This window comes from Artemia franciscana, chromosome 1, assembly GCF_032884065.1.
Source record: "Artemia franciscana chromosome 1, ASM3288406v1, whole genome shotgun sequence".
Classification (NCBI taxonomy): Eukaryota; Metazoa; Arthropoda; class Branchiopoda; order Anostraca; family Artemiidae; genus Artemia; species Artemia franciscana.
Genome location: NC_088863.1, coordinates 39957796 through 39981173, shown reverse-complemented (window position 1 = coordinate 39981173; position 23378 = coordinate 39957796). Strand labels below are relative to the sequence as shown.

The 23378-nt window shown below is 35.5% G+C and overlaps 1 protein-coding gene across 3 annotated transcripts in view; it reads left to right on the top strand.

The window, feature by feature from the left end:
- The window catches only part of LOC136029520 (BAR/IMD domain-containing adapter protein 2-like), a 178836-nt gene that overhangs the window by 114319 nt on the left and 41139 nt on the right, over positions 1-23378 (top strand). For all 3 annotated transcript variants that reach the window (XM_065707976.1, XM_065707986.1, XM_065707995.1), the window contains exons 10-11: positions 10668-10800; positions 12872-13018. In XM_065707976.1, coding sequence (XP_065564048.1) covers positions 10668-10800; positions 12872-13018 — 280 coding nt within the window. The remainder of the gene's footprint in view (positions 1-10667; positions 10801-12871; positions 13019-23378) is intronic.

Here is a 23378-nt window from a genome sequence, read left to right as displayed (position 1 = left end):
GATTTGAACAGGATTGTATCATTCTCTAAGAAAACATCTCTAAAAACTTTCTAAGAAGCATTAGCTTCCTATGTTTTGAACAAGTTTATATTATTTTCTAAGAAAACAATTCTAAATATTCTTTAAGAAGGACTATTTTCCTATGTCTCAAACAAGTTCATATCATCCTCTAAGAGAATACCTCTAAATTTCTCTAAGAAAGACTATTTTCTAATGTTCTGAACAGGTTTGTATCGTTCTCTAAGAATACATCTCTAAAAACTCTCTAAGAAGCATTATTTTCCTATGGTTTGAACAAGTTTATATCATTTTCTAAGAAAACATTTCTAAAAATTCTTTAAGAAGACTAGTTTCCCATGTTTAGAACAAGTTCATGTCATTCTCTGAGAGAATATTTCTAAAATTCTTTAAGAAAGACTATTTTCTAATGTTCTGAACAGGTTTATATCATTCTCTAAGAAAACATCTCTAAAAATTCTCTAAAGAGGATCTTGTTCCTATGCTTTGAGCAAGTTTATATCATTCTTTGGGAAAACATCTCTAAAAATTCTCTAAGAAATATTATTTTCCTATGTTTTGAACAAGTTTATATAATTCTCTAAGAAAAATCTCTAAATATTCTCTAAGAAGGATTATTTTCCTATGTTTTGCACAAGTTCATATCATTCTCCAAGAGAATTTTTCTCTCTAAAATTTTTCTAAGAAAGACTTTTTTTCAACGTTTTGAACAAGTTTATCTTATTCTCTAAGAAAATGCATCTGTAATTCTATAATAAGGACTATTTTCTAATGTTCTGAATAAGTTTATATCATTCTCTAAGAAAACAACTCTGAAAATTCTCTAAAGATGACTATTTTCCTATGTTTTGAACAAGTTTATATCATTCTCTAAGAAAAAATCTTTAATAAGAAGGATTATTTTTCCTATGTTTTTAACAAGTTTGTATCATTCTCTAAGAAACATCTCTAATACTCCTTTAAAACCGATTATTTTTCAATGTTTTAACAATTTTATAGTATTTTTCTAAGAAAACATCTCTAAAAATTCCCTAAGAAGGATGATTTTTCTATGTTTTCATCAAGTTCATATTATTCTATTTAAAACATCTCTAAAAATTCTCTAAGAAGAATTGTTTTTCTATGTTTTGAACAAGTTTATATCTTTCTGTAAGAAAACATCTCTAAAATTCTCCAAGAAGGAAATTTTTCCCATATTTTGAACAAGTTTTATCATTCTCCAAGAAAATATCTCTAATAAAAAGCTCTAAGAAGAATATTTTCTATGTTTTGAACAATTTTGTATCATTCTCTAGGGCAACATCTCTAACAAATTTTCTATATTTTGAACAAGTTTATATTTTCTCTAAGAATAAATCTCTAAAATTTCTTTAAGAAGGACTATTTTCCTATCTGAAATAGTAGATTCAGGTATGATATAATATATTCAAGATTTAGAGAATATGATTGACAAAGTAGATTTAGGCTTAACATAATAGATGTAGGCTTAGAATATTATTCTTATGTCTGAAATAGTAGATCAAGGAATGATATAATCGACTTAAGATTTAGAGAATATGATTGACAACGTAGATTTAGGCTGAAAATCATAGATATACGCTTAGAATATTAGTCTTATGTCTGAAATAGTAGATTCAGGCATGATATAATAGATTTAAGATTTAAATAATAGGATGGTCAAAGTAGATTTAGGCTTAACATAATAGATGTAGGCTTGGAATATTAGACTTATGTCTGAAATAGTAGATTCAGGCATGATATAATAGATTTAAGATTTAGATAATAAGATTGACAAAGTAGATTTAGGCTTCGTAATAGATGTAGGCATGAAATACTAGAAATATGTTTTGACAGAGGACAACAGAGCTTGAATGCGTTATTTTTTTCTTTATTTGACAATGTAATTTAAAATTAAAGTTGTAATTTAATACAACTATTAATTAGTCACATTAGTTTATTTTATTATTTGTTAACATGCTAGGTTTTGGCAGAAGACAACAGAATTTTTACGTGTTATCTTTTTTCTTTGTTTTACAGTCTAAATTAAAACAGAACTTGCAATTACTACAACTATTAATTAGTTGCATTAATTAGTTAATTATTATTTAAAATGCTAGGTTTTGACAGAGGACAACCGAACTTGTATATGCTTTCTTTGTTTCTTATTTTACAGTGTAAATTAAAAGGAGTTACAATTTATCACAAATATTAATTAGTTGCACTAGTTAGTTGATTTTTAGTTAACATGCTTGGTTTTGGCAGAGGACAAAAGAGCTTGTGTGTGTTATCTTTTTTCTTTATTTTACAGTCTAAATTAAAAGGAAAGTTGCAATTTACTACAATTATTCATGAGTTACATTAGTTAGTTCATTATTAATAACATGCTAGGTTTTGGCAGAGGATAATAGAGCTTGTTTGTATTCAAACAAAATCATTTTTCTTTATTTTAGAATCTAAATCAAAAGGAAAGTTGCAATTTGTTACAACTTCTAATTAGTTGCATTAGTTAGTTAATGATTAGTTTACTTGCTAGGTTTTGGCAGAGGACAGCAGAGATTGTATATGTTATCTTTTTCCTTTAATTTACAGTCTAAATTAAAAGTAAAGTTGCAATTTACTGCAACTATTAATTAGTTGCATTAGTTAGTTAATTATTAGATAATTGTGCTAGGTTTTGGTAAAGGACTACAAATAGGAGAACACCCTAGAGATATGTAGAGTACTTCCATAGGAGGCACAGACCAAGGGAAACCTTGTCCCTTTGAGTCCATAATAGAAATTGGGGCAGGCTCGTCCGGGGCCATAAATACAGGTGAAGGAGGAAGAAGGTCCCTAAAATTTACACTCAACAGGGCCCGCTGACGTGTCCACGCGTCCAATGAGGTACAAACTTTCTCCCAGTAATGGGTCAAATTGTGTGGTGATGCAGAACGCCATCATGGGAGGATCTTCTATAGGAGGGCAATTGTGGCAGGGCGTAAGATCAAGATTTATGGACAAGGGCCTCTGTAAAAGGCTGCCTCAACTCCTTCGGGGTATCTGCAAGACTGAGGATCTTGCGGTCAACTTTTCCCAGTTGAGGAGTGGCGCCCCTCGAGGAAATTATAGCCTTGTAAACAACATAGCATTTGCACGGGATTCTGATTATTGGATATTTTTCTGGGCTTGGTTTGTTTGATGTGTGTTTTTGGGTCGAAAAACCTCTTCCTAGCTAATTAATCTACTCTGGGCTGCCTCCCCGTAGTAGCATAATATTTGTAGGCATGAATATATAATGAGTTGGAGGTAATAGGCTCGGGACTGCCCGAGCAGGATTTCGACTCTTGTTGATAAAAGAGCATCGCCAAGTGCTGAAAACTATATTGTGACCAAGATGGGCCCAGGATTGCACAAAGTCTCCAACCGTGCTGGATGTCCCAGGGACTTCTTGCTGTTCGGTTCTAAGGCGGCTTAAGCGCTTTGGTGCAGACTTGACAAGATATGTTGGTCTCCGTCCTGTACTGGTATCCGGGATCATTGCTTTTCCTGAGGCCAAAATGATTTCAATAATTTAAAGAACATGAAAATTGGAACTTGGAATGTTACGAAGCTAAAAATAACTATCGTATCGACATTTTGACTTGAGAATTCAGACGGTTTGAACTGGACTTATTAGAATTTTCAGAAGGGGTTGGAAGAATGAAATTAGGTGACAAGGAATTTGTTTACTCAGGCAGGAAGGATGGGATACATAGGCAGGGAGTAGAGCTCATGATGAATAAGGATGCTGTTCCGTCTTGTTTAGGCTGGGAAGGTATTAATATTAGAAAACTAATTGCTCATTTTACGAATAAAAAGTTCAGGGTATCAGTTATACTAGTATATGACCATCTTGAACCAACTGACGAAGATACTAGTGACTCAGCTGAATATTACTTGCAGATACAAGAGCAAATAGACAGGGTACCAAGTAAAATGTGGTGTTTTTACTTGGAGATTTTAACGCCCAGGCTGGTATAAATAGGGATAGAGGGTATCCTAGCCTAGGTAAATTTTGTGTAGGGAAAGAAAGCAGTAATAGCTACAGACTTTTGCAATTTTGTAGGCATAACAACCTAGTTATAACTAATACGGTGTTTGGTCATAAAATGGCCCATAAGTTGACATGGTATTCACGTGATGGTAAGACAGCAACCCTTATTGATTATGTTATTGTAAACCAAAGACTAACAGGATACTAGATACAAGAATACAAGATACTAGCGTATATAGAAGTGCTGTTATTGAAATTAAAAGTACAGATCACCATCTGGTAGTGTCTAAGGTTAATTCAAAGCTGAAATTTTGGAAGAGTAACTACCTCCCGGGAAGTTATGATGTAGGTAGACTCCAGTTTGGAAATTTGAGAGAAACTTTCCAGGAACTGTTGAATGCTAAACTTGAGAGTTTAAAATTATACAATGTGGAAGATGGATGGCATAATTTTAGAAAAATAATTTCTGAACTTGCTGATGGTGTCTTAGGGAAAAAAGATAAGACTGTAGCTAGGAATATTAGTGAAAAAGCTTTATGTTTAATACAGAGTAGAAGGGGTTTGTAAAAGAATTATCTTAGTGATAGATCATATGAGCACAAAAGGAATATAAACAAAGTGGAGAAGGTATTAAAATATGAACTAAGGAGGTATGAAGTAGAGGCCATGGATCAAATTGTCGAAAATCTGGAAGATGCAGCTAGACGGCAAAATAGTAAAATATTATACTGGCATACTAATAAATTGAGAGGGAGTAGTCAGTCCGGACTAGTTCCAGTTAAAGAAAGGAATGGGCCACAATAAGTGATAAGGAAAGAGTTAAAGATATCTGTGTGGAATATTTTGAGAATGTGCTAAACTGAGGTACAGTTGCAGGAAAAGATATAGATGAAAATGAAAAAGTTTGTGATTCCTTGGATGTGAAGAAAGATTTGTTTTGCGAAGAAGAATTATTGACAGTACTAAAAGGATTAAAAAATACTAAGACTCCAGGTGCTGATAGTGTGGAAAATGAGCTCCTTAAATATGGTAGCTCTGAGGTTAGAAATAAGCTACTGGAGATTATGAATATGATTTTTGAAAAAGGGGAAGTACCTAATGATTTTTAGGAAAACCTTTATGAAACCGCTGTATAAGAAAGGTGACAAGAGTGAGTGTCGTAATTGTCGAGGCATTAGTCTGGTCTCTGTAGATAGAAAATTACTTAGTAATATGATACTTTTTAGACTGAGAGATGCTGTAGAGAAAGTTTTAAGAGAAGAACAGTGCGGTTTTAGAAAAAGTAGAGGATGTGTTGACCAAATTTTCACTCTTAGGTTAATAATTGAGAAGTGCCTTCGTTGTCAAACAACTTTGGTCCTCTGTTTTATAGATTATGAGCAAGCGTTCGATTCTGTTGATAGAACAGCTTTAGCAAAGGTCTTATCCTTATATGGTATACCAGACAAATAGATTAAAGTGATTTGTGCTATGTACGAGATTAATATTGTTGCGGTAAAGGTAGGAAATGAGGTTAGCAGCTGGTTTTTAATTAAGTCAGGAGTTAAGCTGGGTTGTGCTCTATTCCCCTTTATATGGCTCATTTTGTTGGACTTTGTCTTAAGGAGCACAGGAAAGGCAATTCGAGACCACGGAATCAAATGTGGAGGAAAAACTCTCCTGGACGCCGTTTATGCTGATGATTTAAGCATATTAGATGAAAGTCTGAGCAAAATGAATAAAATTTTAGAAGTTTTGTGAGCTTAGGGTGTAGAATAGGTTTGAAAATTAATTTTAAGAAGACTATGTCACTAAGGCTAGGAAAAAGAGAAGACGAAAAGAGTGCGTTGGGTAACGAAAGGATGGATCAGATGGTCATCTTCACTTTCCTTGGTAGTATTAATAATAAAGACGGTGGGAGCAGTGAAGATGTTTGAAGTAGAATAGCCAAGGCTCAGGTTTTTTTTTCACAGTTAAAAAAAAGTTTGGAAAAGTAGGAAGGTAGGTCTGCAAACCTAGATTAGAATATTGGAAGCCACAGTAATGGCAGTGATCGAATGAAGCATGGGCGCTCCGAAAAGCGGATGAAAATTTACTAGATGTTTTCCAGAGAAATTGCCTACGGATGGTTCTGGGATCCCGGCTAACAGACCGTATTTCAAACAGTAGGTTGTACGAAAAATGTTGTTCAGTCCCGTTTTCTAGGGTTATAATGAAAGAAAGGTTGAGATTGCTAGGCCACGTTCTGCGGATCAAGGGTGACATATTGTCGAAGATTTAAAGGAAATGGGAACTTCCTGGTAGGGTGCAAAGAGGGAGGCCTTGAGTACTTTGGGTTGGAGGAGGAGCGTATATAGCTGTGTTGGCCTCAGGTCGCTTAGTGCTGTGCTGAGTTATTAGTAATAGTTTCAGTGAAGATCTCTTAGTTCCTCTATTCAGATCAGAATTTCTCATTCTTTTATTATTTAGACTTCCGATCTACTCCAATTATATAAGAATAATTAATGCATTTGTTTTCTTAGGATCACAGTTTGTGAAGGATTTCTAAGTCTGTCAGTTTTAGTGCTTTTAGTGTAATCAACTGTTGCGTAGTTAATGGCATCTTTGTAGGTTTGAACTGGGTTTTGTGCCACATTTTGTTGGCGTCGAAGATTGTGTATGAAAGATTGGCGTCGAAGATGTGCATTAAAGATCGAAGATTGGTGTCGAAGATTGTGACAGCGTTGTTCTTCTGATATAATGTTCTTTCCTCTTTACTTTCGTTTGTAACTCGTTCTGATGCTCGCTTACTCGGTATCCCTTGTAATTCTCACTGCCACTTATCTTAAAGTCACATATTTCTTTGTTGTCGTCGTGGCATATTTTGTAACCGCATACTTCACTGTTCTTCACTTTTGTTTATTGTTCTTCACTTTCGTCTATTGTTACTTTAGACATTTTTAGCTGCTTAGATGCTTTGACTGGTCTTGTCAATTTTCTTGGTCTAGGCTGTTTATTTGTTCTATAGGCATTAATGAAACTGCTTAAAACGTCTTTTGGAAATAGAGATCTTCAGACATTTATGATATTCAGACGTGATCAGATCTAATGTTCACACATTAGATTATTTTGACGATACTTTTGTAGGGCAATTGCTACTTCTGCAGTGTTTATTTTCCGGTGTAAAAACGATCTAGATAGGTCAAGATTTAGCACCTTAGTTTTCGGAAAACATTATTCATATGAATGATGTTACATTCATTTTGTTTCTTTTATTACTGTTTACAAGCCTGCTTAGTGTTAGTGAAATAGATTGTGATGTGGACTTCCAGAAGACCGAATGATCGATTCTTACAGCAGTAGAATTTTTCATTGGAACGTTTTCCGCATTCAAATTTTTCCAAAATCTCTTATATGAAGGAATCCACAAATAGTCAAAATAAATTTTACTGAAGATTAATATCTGTTCTAAATATTTTACAAAACACATTACAACTTAATTTTACTGTCGACAGTATTAGCAATTTATCGGTGCAAATATGCAAAAAGTTTGCCGAATATAATGAAATGAAATTAAAATTCTTAAGCAAAACTGTCTTTCTTTTCACCGATCAAAGCACGGTTCCCTCATTTTAACTTCAATGCAAGCCATCTTTATGAAGAATATCCGTCTTTTAATATACGAAGTAGTGCAGTACAGAATTTCTAACTCTAGCACTTTTGTTGAAATTAATTAATATTAATTTAGTTTAAGTTCACCCCTTCTCCAAATAAAGCCACTAAAACAATAGGAAGAAAAACAAAAAATTAATTCAATATATTATCAATGGGTAAATAAATAATCCTTTCCGACGCATGTCCCATGAAGAGTTAGTTTAGATACGGACTTCTATTCCATTTTCTATTTAAACCCTTACCCCAAGGAGCAATGAAATTCCCACAGCATCAAGAGTAATCAAGTATTACTAATATAGATAAAGGAACTCTGACAAACTAGTTCTTTTTCTTCTATGTGACTGGATCTCCAATAAGGCATGTCAACAATGATTATCACTTTTTGTCCCAAAAATTGTAGATCTTCTTATGATTTATAACTAGTATTGTGCATCAATTATTTACTCCGGAGCTGTTTTCATAACAAAAATGAAGCAAAGTTGTTTTGGGGGTGATGGGACTTCAGTGACAGCCAAGTAATTAGAAAAAACATTACCTTTTCAACTTGTTTCAGCAAATTTAAACGCCTCACATTCTACTTTTTCTTGGAAAAAAGCAATTAAGTAAAATGTAATAAACGGTCATTAGTGAACAAAACGACACTATTTACCTTGTTTGTTTTAGAAGGGGATTCTTGAGCACTAATCTCAAACTCAGCCAATAAATAATAGACCAGAATCATAGGAATGTAATGGCACTTTTAGTTTTTCTTCGCATCATTACATTGACGACTTTTTATTTAAATATTCCATACAAAGCCATAACAAAATTAAAGGCTTCAAGTACGACAAGTTTTGAATAAAAAAAAACATCATTACGAGTAAATCTATAAGCTTTGAAGTAGTTTTACTAGTGATTTTTGGTTTTATGGTTTAATTAATCTATGCTTAAATAGCTAGGCTAAACTTATTTAAATTACATTTTCTTTCTTCCATCATTATTATAGCTCCGATACGTCATAACACATAATTTCTTTTTCGTTCAGTCAGTTCTAATTTTTAAAGACTAAAATATCGATGCATGCATTTCCAAAATAATTCAGATGTTAAAATTTATGTATTGGTCATGTTTTTGTGCATATTTACGTGTAAATTCGTAACAGAAAAAAATTCACGCTGTGGTGAATCTTTTTTTATGCAGTCATCGTTTGCAAGAAGGTGTGCAAACAGTCTTCGTTTGCAAGCACTGAATCATCAAAGCAAGATTAGTGAGCGTTTGATTCAGCTGATCAAACAGCTTTAGCAAAGGTCCTATCCGGGTTTATACCAGATAACCAGATAAATACCAGATAAATTTATTAAAAGATAATTTATTAAATTCTCCTTAAAAAATAAATTTATTAAAAAATGTATTATAAATTTATCAATACATCGATTATTAACACTAATCAGCACGCATCGATGTGATTAGTGCTGTGTACGGGAATAACATTGCTGCGGTCAAGATAGGAAATTAGGCTAGTAGCTGATTTCTTATCAAATCAGAAGTTAAGCAGGGTTGCGTCCTATCCCCATTTATTTGGGTTATTTTGATGGATTTTGCTCTAAGGAGCACAGTAAAGACCTTGGGAGAGAACATGGAATCAAAGAGGAAGTAAAACTCTCTCACACTTAGATTATGCTGATTTAGGTTATGCCAGGCCTGTTTAGCAAAATAAACGAACTTTTAGAAGTTTTGCGAGCTCATGGTGCAAGAAGAGATATGAATTAATGTTAAGAAAACTAAGTCGCTAAGACTAGGAACATTGTACAGCTAGTGACTATTCACCATCAGGAAATCAAACTGCTTGAAAATGGTTATTTGACACTTTTTCGTAACATCCGTTGGGAAATATTATAACTGTGCTGTTGCTTTGGTCCTAAATTTCTATCATGGGAAATAATTAGTTTTCTACTTAGCTCCCTTCTCTCATGAAAATGACTCTTGATGCTTACATAAATAATATTCCTCATCCTTTACGAGAAATCGATTTTGACTAAAAAACAAAGGATAACTGTTAAACTTCGGATAAGATATTCTTCCGTCGTGAGCACCAAAGCTTTGCTGCCGTTATTTGTTCTTTTGTAACTTCTTTTGTTATGAAAGAGTGCTGTATGTAATTTGGAATAACTTCCGCATTTTATGAAGCTTAGGGTATATAGCAGTTGCTGTCAAAAGAAAGTAATGGAGGCTGTCTGAAACATTTCATAGAAACGGAGCTTGAATAGGAATACTGTAAAAGTTAAGTTCGAAAGGCTGAGCTATCACATCTATTGTTTTCTTTTTTTCTTGCATTTATTTTCTTTCTTTTAGTCGCAATCTTTGTTGTTATCTGGAAATAATGCAAAAGAACTATACTTTTGGTACTTTTCGTTTCGTTTTCGTTTAGTAATAGTATTTTCTATTAACTCCCTTGGTATGACCACTGCCGAAAAAAGATGCACCCCAAAAGGAATGTTTGGGGGAGTTTGAACAATCTATAAATTTGATTGTCCCAAATATTTCAAGAAGATGAGGAAAAATATCACAACTTTTAATAGTTCTAAGCCAATTAACTATTTTAGGATCCACACTCAGTATTATTTCAGTGATGTAAGGTGGAAAACTTGTGTTTTCCACCTTGTTGTTACACAATTTCCTTCGTTGCTTAAAATGGTCTCTGAAGAAAGACTCCCGCAAAAATATATGATAATTTCTTCAAAGCGGTCAGCTTTGGAGGAAAAGGGAAGGAAAAGCTCTCCCCCGTGATCGTCCTTATGTCCTTATTACTTTTGGATTATTTTTGTAGATATGCGGCTGGTGGTTTTATTCTTGAGTTTTGATCATTTCATATTTGATGATGAGACGTTCACCGAGATTAAATTACCTTTTAGAGGCGTTTCCTTCGAAGGAAACAACTTTTCATCCGGTAATTTGAAACATAAAAACCTTACTTATTCGAAGTTAATATCAGACATATATGTTGCATTTTTTTTCTCTTTTTCAGAGTCGCTCATTAGATGCCAGTTCTTGTCTAGATGACCATGAAGAAGAAAGACTTATCTTGGAAACCTCGAATCCAACAACATATACTGGAATGTCTAGAGCTCGTTCAGATTATAATTTACTTTCGTCCTCCGGTATGTACCCATTTATCTCATATGCTCAAGATATTTCAGATATGATGTTATGATGTCATTTTATCAAACCTTCGTGGGAACGATTATGTTCTTTCATTCTGAGGAATTTGAACTCAACCTTGGCGGCTCCCTTCTTATTGCTCAACTAATTTTGCAACATAGAAGATTAAATTCATATGAATACCTGTGGTGTTTATAGAAGACGGGGGGACATCTCTTATAAAAAAGAATTTTTTGAAGAACTTTCTTCATCTTTTTTCAAAGACAAACTAAAATTTAAATTTAAAACGAGCACAAAAATCATACCGTGTATATACTGTGATATATACGAAAGTGGAGGGGGTATGTACCAGATGATTTCTGTTTGTTTTAAATTGAATATCACTCTCGACTTTTGTTTGAAAACGTTCTGTTTTTGTTTATTTCGTATAGAAAGACAATAAGCGATAAGAGAGAGTGAGAGAGAGAGTGAGAGAGAGGGAGAGAGAGAGAGAGAGAGAATAGAGAGGATAAAGAGCAATAAAGGATAAAGAGAGGATAAAGAGTCCTTTGGGTATTTTTACTTTCGGGTTTCCTCCAGCTTTCTTTCTATGGCAATTGGTATTTACCAAGTGACATATCGCGATCGCAATTTCTGTCCGTCGGTCTGTCTGTCTGTCGGTTTAGGTTTTTCTAGTTCAGGCACTTACAGATAGGCCAGGACGATGGAAGTTGGCAGGCGTATCAGGGTGCAGACCAGATTAAATTGCAAATAGTCGCTTCCCCGGTTCGACCATCTGGGGGGGGCGAGCAAACGAGATAATTGAGCAGCAATTTTTATTTGCGATGAAACGAATGATTGTTGTTCATACGTTTGTCTCGTTGGTCTGGTGGTACGATTTTCTCTTTGGTTGGGAGAGGTCCTGGGTTCGAATCCTGGATGGTTTCAATTTTTACAAGAAGAAGATCTGAAACTAGATACGCGATCGATATAGCGATCGCTAAAAGTTGACAGGAGTATCAGAGAGCAGAACAGGTTAAATAAGAAATAGTCGCTTCGTCGATTCGACCATCTGGAGGGGGGGGAGTAGAGGGACGATTAATGCGGAAAAGTAAAACAAAATGAGGTATTTTTAACTTTCGAACCGGTGGTCGGATCTTATTGAAATTTGATATTTAGAAGGACCTCGTGTCTCAGTGCTCTTACTTAAATCCCGATCGGATATGGTGACACTAAGGGGAGTTGGCGGGGAAAACCAGAAATCTTGGAAAATGCTTAGAATGGAGAGATTGGGATGAAACGTGGTGGGAAGAATAAGCAGGAGTCCTAGATATGTTGGCCCGCATCCACTCTCTTTTGGGGAGTTGTGGGGGGGGATTTCCAGTGCTTTGGCGAATTCAGTGCTTCTGGACGTGCTAGGACGATGAAAATTGGTAGGCGTGCCAGGGACCTGCATAAACTGACTTGATAACAGTCGTCACTTGGTAACACGTGGTAACACAGTCGTAACTTGATATATGGAAAGATCTTATGTCTCAGATGCTCCATTTTCAATTCAGATCAGATCCGGAGACATTGGGGGGTGGTGGGGGGAAGCGGAAATCTTGGAAACCAGAAATCTTGGAAAACGCTTTGAGTGGTGAGATCTTAATGAAACTTGTTGGGAAGAATAAGCACAAGTTCTAGATACGTGATGGATCGATCCAATAGATCAGATCCATACCAGATCCGATCTATTTGGGGGAGTTGGGAGGGGGAGATTTCCAGTGTTTTTGTGAGTTCAGTCCTTCTCGACGAATAGCAAAGTCGATTACTCTTGTACCGAGTCTAATTTTAGGTTCCATCTTCGTCACGAGTGCCATATGAGCTCTTGGCTCTTTTTTTATATGGAAGATCCTTGTTTTTTTCGGAGAGATATAGTTCAAAATAATACTGTTCCTTGCTTATTCGCCTAAAATCCTAAACTAGACTATCTTGCTTTGATAATGTGCAGAAAAAATGTATTTGTATGATAACTGTTCCTTTCTTAGATTTGTAGTATTGTAAGAAAATTAAGTGATATATGATGAGAGTTTCCTCTTTTTTTTTCAGGAACAGAGAGCACAGTTCGACATCCTCGACCAAGGTCTTTGGCATTAGATCCCGGAGGTAAAGGACTTGCTCGTGCTCTCTACGCCTATCTATCCAGTGGTGAAAATCAGCTAAGCTTTCTCGAAAACGATACGATATTTTTACTAGGTAATCTATATCCATGATTGTAATGACTCTTTAAATTCGCAGTGTTGACTCGCCCTGACATACCTAATATCGAACACGTATAATTTATATCAATATTTATAACCCCACTTTCCACTAGTGTCATGCAGTTTACTAGAGTCGAGAAGATGTTCTCCAGTTAAAATCGAAGAAATGATAATCAATCATTATTGATTTAAAGTTATCATAATAAGTATAATCTTTTTTTCATTCAAAGGCTCCCATGTGATGTTAAACAGTAATAACACTAGTAATGTGAAATAGCAAAAGGAAATTCACATTTAAAACCATTTTTGTTTTGTTTTTTCCTTTTGTCTTTTTGTTTTATATTTTTTTTTTTTTGTCTGCTTATGCTATTCTTATTTGTCTTTTAGCTGTTTAACCGGGTTTGTTGATAAAAGTAAAATATAAAGAGTTAAGCTGAGATATTCAGCCTTTGGCTTTTGTTACAAAAGGCTGTATTTGTTATTAAATACAGTTCTATTTTATTTATAGATTCAACCTTTCTGCACTTGCCAGCTGTTTTCTTCACTCTTGTGGCCTAAAAACTAAACATATTGATAGGGATTCTGTCTATATGAATAGCGTTATGATAGCAGACTGTAGCAGAAGCAAGTTTTGAGTTTGTTTACGTTAGTCTATATAGAGACCAAATTATAATAATAAACATATGAAAGTCATTTTGGGGTTTCAAGGCCTTATAAAGGTGCATTTTAACTAAATATCAAATAGTAAGTTGGAATCAATTAGTAAAAAAGGTCAATAAAGCAGATGAAAACAAGCTTTTCTCCAAATAACCGAAAAGACTACTAGGAGCACGTGTGTCTTTAACGATTTCCGTTTTCTGCCTTATGCAATCAGCATGGTGTCGAGATATGTCAACGACTAAAAATATTCACAGTTACGTGGATGTTTTCTCTAAAAAACACAAATGTTTTATATGATGTTATTCAATGAAAGACAGATAGTAAAGTTGTATACTTAAAAAAAAAGCATAACAACAGCTGTAATAAAAGAGAATAATTATGATACAATAAACTGAAAAATAAAAGTGGATAGCTCTTATTCAAAAATAATTACACCACAGCAACACCAAGTAATACATATAACACAGTTGATGCGACTTAATTTAGGTTATCAGAGACAAGCAAAAGATTGCACAATTTAAACTTGATGTTTGAGGAAGCATGAGAAAAAAATTGACGAAAAAATAAAACTAATTAAAAGTCGGATTATTCTGAGCAATGTTGTTGGAGCAGCCCCCCAGCCCCTAAGGAAGATTTATCAATCTAACTACGAATAATCCCAAAATACTTGCTTATACGACATTATGATATGAAAAAAGACTTCTAGACATCGCACAAGCCTTTATAGACTCCCTCGTTTCTATATTTTCATATTTGATGTTACTGCTAGTCCTGAAAATCTTATCTTAAAGCAGTCTTAACCTTCCATCAAATCAAACATAATTATATTTTATAAGAAAACACTCTCCTCAAAAGGATTAGATACAAACTTTTTCATATAGTGATGTATACTATAAATAAATCGAATTACTAAACATAGATCTAGTTTAATTTTACTAAGTTTGATAAGTTTGATTTTACTAAATGTGTTTCAAATATAAAGAAAATGTGCTGGGAAAACAAATCATCTCTAAAACAGTTAAGGGTGAGCTATCGGGAAATGAATAAGACACGACATATTCAAGAATATATATTCAACATATTCACCACCTTAGGTAAAATCCAAAGAACATGCTCTAAAAAACTATGATAGCTAAAATAAACACTTTGATAGTAATATCCCTTCTGTGACTTTAAGCGGGTCAATATCCCCAACTCTTTTCTTTCTTAGTGGCTTAAGATCATGACGAAGGTTTAACGGCAGTTGTCCCAATACTGCCATCTACAAAACTATAGATGGGGTTGTTATTAACTACAGTTATAGATGGCTACATGTTTTCTTTTCAAATGGCACATGTTTTAGCTTGTAAGCAGTTTTCCATTGATTTATGGAATTTATGTCTGATGTATGAACCGAACTTGAAACCTATTATTTCCTATAGTAAAAAAACGATACGTTGCTCGACTGATCTAACAAATCCTTGATGATATTATATTCTTAGAAATGTGTTCTAGGCAATTAATGTATTGTTTCTAGGACGCTGGCCAACTGAATTTAAGCATCACAATATCATAACAAGTTAATTGCGCAGTCGATCTCTCAATTGGAGTTCCATTTCTGGTAATTGCAATTAGTAGCTTGCTTCTGGGCACCTTTTTCGGCATCGTTCATAGAATATGCATACGATGGTGGTTTTAGATGCTCGCGGACAGAAATATTCTTTTGTAAGTTATGAACTTAGTTTCGATCTCCAAAAATGTTAATGACTACAACCAAGTAGGAATCATTTTTGTAATGTAATGGTCCTGAGCATATCTATTTTCCATTACCGGTGCTTGTCCATGAGTTTGGGTCCACAGATTCCCCTCCAGGGTTCCATTTCCTCCTATAGAGCCCCGAGTCCCCATAAAGGGCTCCATGTCTCCCTCCATGACCCCAATACCCTCCCCCCGAAGTTTCCCCCCCCCCCTATTTTTTCAAACTTTGAAATTTTTTCAACTTGGGACAACATTTTGGGATTAATTATTTTGGAACATATAATTTTTAAACTTAGAATTTTATAGGAACTTTCGGGACGTCGATAATTTCTTGATACGTTTCCGATAATTTCAAGAATGATGCGCTACCCGGTATTGCACAGTTATTAATATTGTCATTGAAGCAATAGTCCTGTGACAGCCCTCATATCTGGTCTTCTCAGACACAGATAATGTTAAAGTTCATGTTCCGATGTATCATTGGAGTTGCTAATACCTTTTTGACATCATTCCAAGAATATGCATCCTGGCTTCTGACAATTTCTTTGTATGTTTCAGAGAATTTCAAGAATGATGCGTTATCTGGTATTGCGTAATCATTCATGTTGTCAGTTTAAGAATACAATACATCCTGTCTTCTTGACAGCTCTTACATCTTGTCTTCTGAGATAATAGCCGAGTCAACCACATTTTACATTCTAAACAGTATTCCATTGATTTTATGAAACTTATAGGTTTTCGGGACTTTTTTACCTATAATTTTTGGGGACTTAAAATTGTTTTGGGACACTGAGAATTTCCTGTTGTGTTTCCAAGAAATTCAAGAATGATGCGTTCTATGATATGGTGTAATTATTCATGTTGTCAGTGAAATAAAACAACACATCCTGTGACAGCCCTCACATCTGGTCATACGAGACATGGATACCGTGGAAGCCAATACTCTGAAGTACTAATGGAGCTGCTAGTACCTTTTTGGCATCTTTCCAAGAATATTCATCCTAGTTTTCAAGAATGTTATGTGAAGTTTCCTAGAATTTCAAGAATGATGCAATATATGCATTATGACGCATAAGAATGATGCAGTTTTCCCCTGATTTAATGAAATATATGATTTTTTACGGGACTTTTTTTCATTTTTTTACTTAAAATTTTTTGGGAGAATTATTTTGGGACACCTAGAATTTCTTGGTATAATTTCGAGGATTTCAAGAATGATGCGTTAACTAGTATTGCGTAATCATTCATATTGTCAGTGAAACAACACAATACATCTTGTAACAGCCCTCACATGTGGTCTGCTTAAGTAACAATTGAGTCAACAGCGTTTTTAGCTTCTTAGCAGTTTTCCTTTGATTTATGAAATTTACAGTTTTTCATTGGGGACTTAAAATTCAATACATCATGTGACAGCCCCCACATCTAGTCTTTTGAGACACAGATATTCTGGCAGCCCATACTCAGATGTACTATTCGAGTTGCTAAGACTGATGCACTCTGATCCCAAGAAATTATGTAAAAGAAAATTTTGTTGAGGAAAAAGTTGAAACAATCTCAAAGTTGAAAAAAATTGGAGGAGAAGGCATTGGGACCCTGGAGGAGGACTTGGGCCCTGGAGGCAGCCGTGCGGCCATGGGGGGGTCTTAGGTCCTGAAGGAGGACAAGGGGCCCTAAATGGGGACTTAGAGCCTAGAGGGGGACCTGGGGTCCTGTAGGGAAATCTATGGACCCGAACTCGTGCACAAGCCCTGGTAATGCAAAACAGATGGTCTCAGGGCCATTACATTACAAAAATGACACGTACTTGGTTGTAGCCATTTCAATTTTTGGAGATCGAAACAACTTTCACTAACTATCAGTAGAATATGTCTCTCAAATCTCAATGGTATGCATATTCTCAGAATGATCGCAAAAAAGGTGCCTGGAAACAAATCACTGATGGCATTTACCAAAAATTCAAATCCAATTGTCAGATTGATGGCGCAATTAACTTGTTACGATATTGTGACGCTCCGCATCAGTTGGCCATCATCCCAGAAACACAGTGCTGTCACTTACTTGAAGTACTTTTACTTGAAGTACTACTTGAGTAAAATTTCCCATTACATGTACTTGTACTTAAGTAAAAACTCTAGGGTGTACTTATTACTTGATACTTAAGTAAGATTACGAAATACTTATTACTTAAGATACTTTTAATGTACTTCTTTTTCAAATAATTTACCTTTGACACGAACATTTTGTGTGTGTATGCTTTGGCAATGTACAAGTAAAAATCACCTTTAGATTTAGAGCAAACTCAGATATAGCTTTTGTGTGTGTGTGCTTTGGCAGTGTACAAGAAAACATCACCCTTTAGATTTAGAGTAAATTCAGATATAGCTCCATGCCCTATATTTTGATATGAAATAAGGTATTTGTTTATGACGAAAAAAAATTATAGTATGATTAACACTTGGTTTAATTTTTTCTTAAAAGTTGTATAACAAAGAAAATTGAAATTATTTCACAGTTCACTGGTCGACAGTGAGCTAAAATCCTTGTTTTGTGCTAAATGTTGCATACTGTAGTCCATTTGGGCTTATATTTCTGATATTAATGTTTAAGTTTTGTCATCTCGTCAACTGAACCAGATTTCTACCATTTCCTCCTCTTCAGGACCATATTATTGGTAAAACTAATGAAGCTATGAATCTCTGCCCATCTAAATGCTGTCTGCAATAAACAAGTCTAGGGAATTCTAGCTGGATACAATGCAGTGGTATTTTGTCAAATTCATTCCAGCAAATTCAGGTATTCAGACGAATTTGACTTCAGATTTGTCACTCCATTCATAAGTTAAAGGCCCTACTAAATTAAAGGAAAACTCAATTCTCTTAAGAGTTGAAACCTTCCCCCCTCGCCCTATTTGAGGTAGGGTTTGTGATACCAAAACTTGATATAAGCCTTGATCTTAGGCATCTTTGGTCTAGTTTTCATTCGGATCCGTTACTCCATTTCCAATCTATACTAAATTAAACAGAAAACTTAAATTTTTCAGGAATTAAAACCCACTCCCCTTGTTAAATTTGAGCTAGGGTCTTTATCTCAAAACTTGATATGTGTCATGGTCTTAGGCCTCTTTGGTTCAATTTTCATTCAGATCCATCACCCCAGTCGCAAGTTACTCTGAATTAAACGAAAAACTGTTTTTAGCAGGTAAAGCCCTCTCCCCCCTGTTTTATTTGAGCTAGGGTCTTCATATTTCAACTTGATGTGTCTCATGATCCTTGGCACCAAATCTGGCCATCAAAATTTTCATCCAAATCATACCAGCGTTTCTCCCCCTATACATGATTACACAGACGTACGGACAGACAGACAGACGGACGGACGGACTTTGCAAGGTCTTAGGTAGCCATGTTGGCTAATTGGATCCAAAAAGGGAAACAATGGCATATCATCATCCAGATATCATCACCTATTTGGATAGTGGAAAATATAGGTTTTTGAGATCTGTCTGTCTGCCCGCCCGTCTGTGCAATCGAGTATAGAACCGCCAGTCAGATTTGTATTAAAATTGAACTATTTAGATTAAAATTGAGCTTAATTAGAGCGATGGGGCTTTAAGTGTTAAAAAAAATTCAAGTTTTTCATTTAATTCACTGCAACTTGCACATAGAGATGAATCTCGATGAAAATTGAATAAAGATGCCCAAGAGTATGATATGCATTGAGTTTTGGGATGGAGACCCAAGCTTAATTAAAAGTTGAGTTTTTCATTTAATTCAGTGTAGCTTGCGAGAGATTGATGGATCTCAGTGAAGATTGAACCAAAGGTGCCTAAGACCGCGACAGGCATCAAGTTTTGAGATGAAAACCCTGGCTCAAATAGAACAAGGGGGAGTGGGTTTTAAGTGCTGAAAAAGTCAAACTTTTGGTTTAATTTAGTATAAATTGCGAATGGAGCAACGGACCCAAATGAAAGCTAGGCCAAAGATGACTAGGATCAGGGCTCAAATCGAGCTCTGATATCACAAGCCTTATTTAAAATAGGGCGAGAGGGAGGAGGTTTCAAGTTTTAAGAAAGTCGAGTTTTCCTTAAGTTTAGTAGGGCCTATAACTACTTCCACTCATGGCTTGCCCAAAGCCTGGAAATAACCCTTTTCCAAAATAAGTCATACTGAAGCCAACCTTCAACCAAATATTCCATCCCCAGAGAAAAATTACTTTGTATGGCACTTGGTATTTACCAAGAGGCATACAGTGATCATATATTCTGTAGGTCTGTCTGTCTTGTCAGTCCCGGTCTTGCTAGTTTAGACACTTCCAGATAAGCTTGGACGATGAAATTTGGCAGGGGTATCGGGGACCAGACCAGATTAAATTTGAAATTGTTGTTTCCCCGATTCGACCATTTGGGGGGTGGGGGAGTGGGAGGACAGTTAATTTGGAAAAATAGATCAGATCTTGATTAAATTTGATATTTAGAAGGATATCATTTCTCAGAGCTCTTACTTTAAATTCCGTCCGGATCAGGTGACAATGGAGGGGGAAACCTAAAATCTTGGAAAATGCTTAGAGTGGAGAAATCGGGATGAAACTTAGAGGGAAAAATAAGCACAAGTCCTAGATACGTGATTGACATAAACAGAACAAATTCGCTTTCTTTTGGGGAGTTGGGGGGAGGGTTAATTCTGAAAAATTAGAAAAAATGAGGTATTTTTAACATACGAAGGAGTGATCGGACCTTAAACAACCAAGAGAGATAAAACTCTACAAAAAGAAAACTTCAAACGAGACGACGGCCAGCAGAATTGAAAGACTAAAACAACGCGGATATTTCGCCTGTATCCAAACAAGGCGTTTTCTGAAGACGCCTTGTTTGGATTCAGGCGAAATATCCGTGTTGTTTTAGTCTTTCAATTCTACTGGCCGTCGTCTCGTTTGAAGTTTTCTTTTTGTAGAGTTTTATCTCTCTTGGTTGTTTATTGTCATGTCTGGCCAGTTCGGCTTAAGAACTTTCATTTGATCGGACCCTGAATTTCAACGGATGAAAGTTCATATTTAGAAGGATCTCGTAACTCAGATCTCATGTTTCAAATCCCGACCGGATCCAGTTTCATTGTGGGGGATTTGCGAGGGGGTAGGGGGAAATCTTGGAAAACGCTTAGAGTGGAGTGATCAGGATGAAACTTGGTGGGAAGAATAAACACAAGTCCTAGATACGTGATTGACATAACCGAAATGGATTTGCTCTCTTTGGGGGAGTTGGAAGGGGTGTTAATTCGGAAAAATCACAAAATTTGAGGTATTTTTTACTTGAGAGAGGGTGACCGTTCGTGAGGTATTTTTGAATATTATATGAAGAAGGAACTCATGTCCAGATCTCTTATTTTAACCCCGACCAGTTCTGGTGACATTGGGGGAGAGTGGGAGGGGGAAACCGGAAATCTTGGGAAAAGCTTAGATTGGAGAGATCGGGATGAAACTTGGTGGGTAGAATAAGCAAATGTCGTAGATATGTGATTGACGAAACCGGACTGGATCCACTCTCTTTGGGGTAGTTAGGGGGTTCAGTGCTTTGGCGAGTTCGGTACTTCTGGACCTGCTAGGACAATGAAAATTGGTAGGCGTGTCATGGACCTGCACAAATTGACTTGATAAAGTTGATTTCCCGATTCAACCATCTGAGGGGGGGCTGAAGGGAGAGGAAAAATGAGAAAAAATAGGTATTTTTAACTTGCGAGTGGGTGATCGGATTTTTCTTAAATGAATTTTGATATTTACAAGGACCTTGTGTCTCAGAGCTCTTATTTTAAATGCCGACCAGCATTAAGCCTCTGATTTTTCTTTAAAATTAATCTATTGATTCTTATAATTTTGCTAGAGCTCATGCCATATGAGCTCTTAGCTCTTGTTTTATTCCTTGGCAATTATTCTTATAAAATATAAGCCATTGATCCAAAACCCAATAGATTTCAATTTGTAGCTCTAGTATACAATTGAAATAAAACAAGTTATTTTAAAAAATTTTAGTGCGTCTGTCATTTCTTTCCAGATGGCTGAGACATTAATAACATTTTTTTTTTTTTTACAATTACTAGAGGTGGCAATTATTTGCCACCTCTAATGTTTAGAGGTAATATCTATCTATATATATATATATATATATATATATATATATATATATACATATATATATATATATATATATATATATATATATATGTATATATATAAATAAGTAGTCTGTGGGTCTGTCGAGTGACGTCATGTCATCATGTCGTCATGAAGGTAGTTGTCGTCATGTTTGTTATGACGAAGAAAGCGTGCCGAGGAATCATAAGAACAGCAAGAAAACAGGCTTGCAGCTAAAGAATGCAAAACCGCGCAGTTAAATGAAAATCCACCTGGACAGCGAGAGTCAAAACATATCAAAACTGAAAATGATAGCGATGATGATTGGGTTTGGGATTTTGACTTGGATAAGGTCATCAATGCCTACCAGATTTTAGTTAAAAAAACAAAGGTTCGGCGATATGTATTTCATAGTGACGCTGAAAAATAAAGAAGAAAAAGAAAACTGAAAAAAGAAAAAAGGTAAAAAACTAAACAAAACTAAAAAGAAAAAAACACTCAAAGAGAAATTACAGACTGGGACACAAACGAAGACCGGGACAGAGGGAATATAAATGACGACCGGGACACTCAAAGAGAAATTACAGACTGGGATACCGGGACACAAATGACGACCGGGATACAGGGAATATAAATGACGACCAGGACACAGGTATTTAAGAAAATCGTTCAAAGGCAAATTTTTAATTGTAAGAAGATTGTTGAAAGAGAAATTTCTAATTGTAAAATGACTGAAGAACCTACAATGGCAACAGCCGAGGAAGGTGCTCAAAGAGTCTATGCCAACAGACTTGCGGCTGATAGAGATAGTAAGAAAAGAAAGCGTGCCGAGGAATCACAAGAACAGCATGAAAACAGGCTTGCGGCTGATAGAGAAAGTAAGAAAAGAAAGCGTGCCGAGGAATCACAAGAACAGCATGAAAACTGGCTTGCGGCTAAAGAACGCAAAACTGCGCAGTTAGATGAAAATCCTCCTGGACAGCGAGAGTCCAAACATATTAAAACTAAAAATGATAGCGATGATGATTGGGTTTGTGATTTTGACTTGTATAAGGTCATCAATGCCTACCAGATTTTAGTTTAAAAAACAAAGGTTCGGCGATATGTATTTCATATTGACGCTGAAAAATAAAGAAGAAAAAGAAAACTGAAAAAAGAAAAAAGGTAAAAAACTAAAAAAAAAATAAAAAGAAAAAACACTCAAAAAGAAATTACAGAACCGGGACACAAATGACGATCGGGACAGAGGGAATATAAATGACGATAGGGACACTCAAAGAGATATTACAGACTGGGATACTGGGACACAAATGACGACCGGGACACAAGGAATATAAATGACGACCAGGACACAGGGACACAACTACAACAGGGACGCCGGGGGCACAGGGGGATATATAAATGACGACTGGGACATAGGTAATGTTCGATTAGCAATCACCATCAACAAAGCTCAAGGGCAATCGTTAGAAAAATGCGGTATAGATCTGAATACGGATTGTTTCCCCATGGACAATTATTATGTTGCATGTTCAAGAGTTGGTAAGCCTGACAATCTATTTATATGGACAGACAAAATGACAACAAAGAATGATGTATATTCGCAAGTTTTACGTAGTTAAAAATATATATATATATATATATATATATATATATATATATATATATATATATATATATATATATATATATATATATATATATACTAGCTGTTGGGGTGGCGCTTCGCGCCACCCCAACACCTAGTTGGTGGGGGCGCTTCGCGCCCCCCCCAAGCCCCCCCCGCGCGCGTAAGTCGTTACGCGCCATATTAGTTACGCGCCATTGTAGTTGTGTCC